Source organism: Conger conger, chromosome 2, assembly GCF_963514075.1.
Source record: "Conger conger chromosome 2, fConCon1.1, whole genome shotgun sequence".
Taxonomy (NCBI): Eukaryota; Metazoa; Chordata; class Actinopteri; order Anguilliformes; family Congridae; genus Conger; species Conger conger.
Genome location: NC_083761.1, coordinates 62,888,351 through 62,895,484, shown reverse-complemented (window position 1 = coordinate 62,895,484; position 7,134 = coordinate 62,888,351). Strand labels below are relative to the sequence as shown.

Sequence of the window (7,134 nt, the reverse complement as noted above, 5' to 3'; positions counted from 1 at the left end):
AATTCCAAAAATAATGTGTAATGACAATAACTGATAGAACGGATATATAATCCCATCCCCAAATCTAAGCCATCAAAGAGCACCAATGCAGCGTTTGTTTATTTTTAAAGTAACTGTTTTATCAAAAAAATTTTCATCCTCCAATTTGTTCATGTATACCTGACCTGATGAAGACCTGAGGGTAACAGAGTTCAATAAATGGGAGCAATGAAGAGTTTTTCTTTCTTTTCCCAGAAAGCTACATTCCATCAATTTTGTCAAAGGCGCAATCTAGTAAACTTGTACAGGCACTGCAATCTGCCATTCAGCAGAGTACTGTACTAACCCAGACTATTGGCCTAATGGGCCAGAGGAGCAGTTGGTGATGACCAGATGAGGTTAGATGTTACCTGCTGACTGAAGCCCTGCTGCCAGCCATAGAAAATAAAACACAACATGCATCTTGTAGTGATTTACAAAAATGGCGATCACTGAAGAATCACATTTGTAGACATTGTCACCTGGCTGGTTTTTGGACCTTGGACAGCAGTGACCTCGCCTCCAGGTAAACATACCTGGGCCTGATTATTGCCCATTGCAGTTCTTATGTAGAGCCAAATTGTTTTTGGAGAGCCAGAGAATTGAAGAGTTCAAAACACTGCACCAGAGGTATTCATTTCTAACAGCCAAATGCCATGTTCTTCAGCTTATTTTTTGCCCTGTAGTTTATCTGTTGTCTTCTGTGTTTATTCCCATGTGTTGCCTATGACCAGGGCACTCATACAAAAAGAAATATTACTGTCAATGGTACTTTCCTGGTTAAATAAATTATAAATAAATACAAATTAATTAAATCAGATCACTCCTATTTTGAAGTGCCTTCTTAGCCTTTGCAGAAATACCCAGCTAAGTGCTTTCTGTTTGTATTTGTTTCGTTATTCATATTCAGTATTTCTCAAGCACAGAAGTGGGAATAATAATATGATTTTTTCTCTACTCAGAGCACCTTCCATAAAGTGACCATTGGCCTATTTACCACCTGCTATTCCTGCTCACCATTCAGCATGGTGGCCATACCCATCACCATGCTACACACCTATTATCCTCTTCCTGCTCAAACTTGAAACTTGATATTCTTCCACTAGGGATTCATATTTTTCTTGAAAATAAAATATTTAATTCTCTACATACGTTAATACTATCACATACACCCACACACACACACCCCTAAATAGATATAGCCAGCCTATGCAGGCAACACTGGTATATGTAATGGTATAATGGTTCCCTGTAAGCAGGGATTGAGAGCAGCAAAAGAAAGATATGACCAGCATTAATTCCATCACTTAAGGCCACGACTGTCATTAGATGTGAGCCACTACTCTCATTTATCAAACCCCTGTGAGAGCCTTGCATTCCTGAAAGAGAAGTTTTTTCTCTACTTGCTGATGTGGAGTGTAAGAATATCATAATTTAACAATTCAGATTATATGGTAGATTAAATACCTCTGTAAATTTCAAACCATTTCTACTGATTAAGAAATGAGTAAACTATTGCAAAATGTGGTGATATGAATTCACTTTCTGAAATAGTTACATAATCCTCAGTCATCGTCTGAACAAGGGAGTGTCTCCAACATATTTTTGCTACAACAGAATTGAGGAGACTACCCTTAAAAGCACCTACACCAAACCCTGAGAAAAAGCAGTTAGGACTTTTATTAACCTGCATATGTGGCTTTGGCAACCAAAATTACATTTACTGGACAGCTCAGCCCAGTTTACAGCCAAGCTCTGTGACCCAGTCCCGCAAAGTCAGGGCAGAAAATAAGCTTTCCATGTACAGTCATGTATTTGTCCCTCACATGAACCTTCCAAAATAATGCTTTTATGCAGCAAAGAAACATTAAAATAAATAAATAGATGTGAAAATGGTTTTGAATGCCCCACCAAATGGTACAAGTATAACAAATTTGATTTAAAAAATGTGTTGTGTATTTACTCACTTTCCATGTGTCTCATATTAAAGATCTGAAACCATTCAATGTGACAAATATGCAATAATAGAGGTGATCAGGAAGGCGGTGTATTCATTTCAGGGCACTATAGATCTTGTGACACAGCAAAGTGATCTTTAAATGGAACGGAGGTGTGGAAGTTAACATTTCTTTGAGAATTTTTCTCCCCAGAGAACTACAATGACAACGCCTTTCTTATGTGAGTCATTCAGGCAGAAGTCATAGCTGTGAGGGGGAATAAATGTAGTGACCAAGCTCAAGTTCCCGGAAGGCTTCAGAAAATGTCATGCCAGGTGCTAGCATTATTCTTGTATGTATGCGTTCCTCAACTATAGGTATAGGTATGCGAAGCAAAGGGAATTTCCAGTACGTCACTGAGTAAATTCCTTGAAATTCCGTTTGTGTTCCTGCTTGTGTAGATTTCCTTTGGAACATATCTGAATTCTATTCAGGTTTTAGAAATCCTCATTTTTTATAGTACGTGAAACAAAGCAATTGCAGCTAGACTAGTCTAAGCAGTGATGTGCTTAAACAGATTAACTTAACCCCTTATGTCTCATCTTTTCAATCACTATGGTAACAGGATATACCGTTTGAAGGGTTAAAGATACAATTGGTCATTTTGGACTTCTAACGGTCCGTTAGACTTCTAGAAATCTGAAATTACCTATTGTACCTTTAACCCTTCAAACAATATATTCTGTTACCATAGTACCTAACACCTTCAAAACACAACACTGTTTATCCCTCCCCCTCTCTGTAAATGCACTGATCTTGAAACGCCATTGCCTGTGGCAATTAAAACCAATTTTCATGAGCTATAATTATTGTACAGTTATACAATGTTTTGGTACAGAGCGTCAGGCCGTCAACTGTACATTTTGAAACCCGAATTTAAGGATTATAAAAACTGGCAGAGGGCGAGTCAACATGCCAGTGAGCCTTTTTCAATGATTGGAAGGGATTTACAATGGTCTTGTAACAATGTTTTAACACAAAAATCTTACCTATTGTACCTTTAAAACAACAACAACAACAAAAAAACAATACTTAAAATCAACAGTAGCATGACAAATATTGCCAATTTTAGAAATACATCACGACATGCATCGCTTCCTCTGTGAACCCATAGAATTCATTAAATTAAATGCATTTACATGTAATTCAGCAATCTAGTTGTCCACACCAGTTTCAAACAATTGTAAAAAGAACTCTGAACAATGTGACTGTGTTTTCCATTCTTGCATTCATACTGGCTATGGGGTTATTAAGGCTATAAATCTCCTCATGTTTACCTCAAACAACTGTTAAGCAATAAATGCATGGCCTAGAGCAACATTCTAACACCCAACAAAAACTATTTTTGGTCATATTAACTTCTGCCTGAAAAAGGTTGGGGAGAGGTAAGCAAGACAAGTATTGTGAACTTTCCTCTGCTGCAGAAGCCCATAGATTTGCAGTAACTTGTCTGTTAGTTTTATTTACAGAAAGTTAATCATTTACTGAATTTCCCTCTACATGAACCTTTGGGGATTCTCTGACCTAAAAGGGAAAAAAGGGATTTTACAGTGTAAATGTACCAAAAAGTTATAGCTTTCTGTGTTAGAACCCAAGTACCATAAACATACAATTAAAGATGATGATGTTGGTGTGTGTGTGTGTGTGAGAGAGTGTGTGTGTGTGTGTGTGTGTGCATGCTTGTGTGTGCACATCTACAACAGTGGAAATACAGTAATTATAGAATAAGACCCCAAGATTCCATGATCCCAATAGGAATGCTGAGTTTGACCTGCTGGCCTGTGCAACATTCCTGCATTATAAAAGCATGGAATATTATTTGTTGGATAAAACAAGATAAATAGGAGCATGTGACATTTTCTGAAAGCTCAGAAAATGTTTTGGCTAAATGAATAGAACGTTTTTAAGAATAAGCATGCAGAAACAACGCAAACATCATTGGTGGTATTAATTCAATGGTACATGATGGGGTGAAAAATATATGTATTATTACACAAATACAGCCTGCCTGACTTGGACTTGGACTGTTCTGGTAAATCAAACAGCTTGTATGTAATGAATCACGTTTAACCACGTTTAATCACGCAATTAATGAGCTCAGAGAAGAAAATACATGCACATGACTTATAGGTAAAATATACCATTTTCACCCTATGCTGAAACTATTCCTGTAATGGTCTCGTCTTTGAAATGGAAATAATTTGTATATGCCTAATTCATTTAAATAAATAAATAAATACATTCAACTCTACAAAGATAAAAAAAGAAAGCGTTTAGCAAATGTAATCTCTTGATGTTCAATTAAATTATGCCCATTACCACATCGCTGAAAATTGTACAGTAGTTTCCATTATGAAAATATGCTAACTCAATGTGAAACAACTGACAAACGTGCAAGGCAAACATGACTATATTCTGGATATATCCCATTTCATTTGCCGTCATAAATCACGTGCCAGTGGATTGTTAGCTATCTTGCTGAGGGCGGAGTGGGCTGATGACGTACAGCAAGAGGTGTCTAAGCCGACTGCTCTCATACAATGAGACCGTTCAGATGACCGTCTCGGTCTTATGGAAGCGTCCACATTTTTCAGGAATACTCAATTAAATTACTTGCAAAAATATTGTTAATGTACCCACGAATTATAGTGCATAACAAACGGTTATTTGAAATAATACATATTCTGTGATATCTATTCGTGTTGGTTACCTACCTTCTGCAAAGCAAAAGCCATCTATCTGTTCATTGACTATCCGTACAGTACTTACTGCAAAATAAAGCTGTCGTAGGCATATTCCAGTATATTACATTCATTCACTCACTCCAAGTTTCACATCTGCTACGTATTTTTGGACTGTTTGAACTGCAGTGAACATGGAGGAAGACAGTCAAGGTAAGCTGTGTTTCTGGTTATTTTTTCACTAGTATCTCTATTCGTGTTAACTAGAATTTCAATGTAGCTGACAGAATGAAGATTAAAAAATACATCAAGCTATAATTATTTATTTAAATAGTTAATTAGTAGTATTGTTATTATGAGAAGAATAAGAAGCGACAGCAACACTAGCAGTACCAGCCTACTGTCATCAGTGGTTGAAGTAGTGGCAGCAATAATAGGGAAATAAGCGAGTAGTAGCAGGTTCCCTTTGTATCATAAATAAAATGTTGGCTTCATTTTTCCGGCTAGTTTGGGAGTGAAGGTTAATGTTTTTCTCGTGTCATTGGACACTTCCGCTTTCAGCTCATTGTGATGTGAAATTTATCACTTTGATTTTTAAAATTGTTTTATTCATTTGTGGTTCCGTTGGCTTGGTTTAGTATTTTTAAGAGCCACGGTCTGAAGTTAATACTTAGGCTAATACCCCTGAATGGCTAACCGTCGGTTAAACTTATAATGTAGAGCGATAGGCTAGCCTGCCATGAGTGGCTGAAATGTTTCAGCTCCACGCTGCATGATGCACCGACAAACATAACTTTGAAATCATACACATATCATCAGTATTTCTCTTCGTTACATATTTTCGTGTTTCACATTGTGATTTTCGTCTTCTCCGTTTAAAATGTTGCACTTTAGAGCATTGCATTACGCTTAATTTGTCAGCTGTTATTTTGGATCGTAACCTATTAATTTCAGTGGCTATGGTGGGCTAAATATTCTTCGGTCTCCGAAGCTTGGCAAATGTGCTGTAGCCTCGTGAATATATCATGGAGAGCCTTAATCTTTGAGTAGCCAACGAAACCTATTTTTCTGCATCATATAAAGTCTGATTAGCCTACTTAAGACTGTGGTCTGGGGCCAGAGTGTGGTGTTGAAATCCATCTAAAACCAGTGGAGAAGCCGTGTGGGACAATTTCAGTATACCTGTAGCCTAGATGTGTGATGCAAGAAAAATACCCTGTTGCTGTCAACTGCCTCGTTTATTTGACGATATGTGAGGTGATGCTTTGAAGTATCCGCAGCGATAGTGCCGTCTGTCTTTATACTCTGATCTTAAGGGGTGGACATCTTATGCTGTTGACAAGAAAATTAACAATGACTAAAATAATAAATAACTGGGAATGCATGTCGTCCGTATTTTGTCAACACTATGCCACGCTTGTTGCCACGTCTATCAACTATCCTCTTGGATCACCTTTGTCTGAACTAGTGTTAAGCAATTCAATAGGCTACAAGGCCAAAATCTGCTTTGTTTACGAGATAAATGGACGGATACATGCTATTCTTTCCAACAAGAATGTAGGCTATTTTACGGGAGTTTGTTTTCATGTCTCTTGTCAACAACAGGGACATAGCATATCGCCTACACGGAAAATTCAGTTTCCTCTCATGCCATAAATGCGATGAATATGCAATCACATACTTCTTACGAAAAGCAGGAATGATACTGTGTATTTATGTAGTACAGGCTAAACTATATCTCCACAGTGTGTATATTTTTCCACTCACTCAACCATTCCTAACCCGGAGCGTTAACCCTTTTCATGCTCTATATAATTTACAGGCGCATTGGCAGCCATACGGTTAAATTGTATTCCACATCCTTACTATCATTCATCCGTTAACAACCTCAATGTTCATTTTGTGCTGCAGAACAGTTCCACAAAGGAAAATTGACATTCAATTAGTTCGCACATACGTCTGCGGAAATGTACACAGTGAAATTACGTTGTTTATGGTTACGAGAGGCGTGTTTGTAGTGATTAACTATAAACTGTGTGTCACATAACATCCCCCCTATCAAGACCCTCCCTCTAGTCAGTACATTGAATCGCCTGCAGAGGAAACTAGTGAAAGCACATAAACATGAAGGATAGATTTTGTGTAATGCGTATGCATGATAACAACTGTATAGCCTGCCTAAACTAGATGAAACTATTTATACTTGTTTTTATAATTCTATTTCAATATGTTATAAAAATATAATTGTTGTATTCAGACTGTGATTAAGTTCTTGATCACTTTGCTGTCACATTTTCAAAATGGTAACACACTTTAATGATTGCCTCGGGCAATCTTTAATGTAAATCCAGATCTTCAGAGTAGGATTATGGGTGTTGCTCAACAGAATGCATTGTCTGGACTTGCTTTTAATGCAGTATCTGTATATGATTGAGTTG

General features: G+C 37.3%; 1 protein-coding gene across 1 annotated transcript in view; it reads left to right on the top strand.

Moving 5' to 3' along the window:
• Positions 1–4,506: 4,506 nt before the first annotated feature.
• cyth3a (cytohesin 3a) overlaps positions 4,507–7,134 on the top strand; it is a 34,681-nt gene continuing 32,053 nt past the window's right edge. Inside the window, exon 1 of the mRNA XM_061223600.1 lies at positions 4,507–4,909. Coding sequence (XP_061079584.1) covers positions 4,891–4,909 — 19 coding nt within the window. The 5' untranslated portion in view covers positions 4,507–4,890. The remainder of the gene's footprint in view (positions 4,910–7,134) is intronic.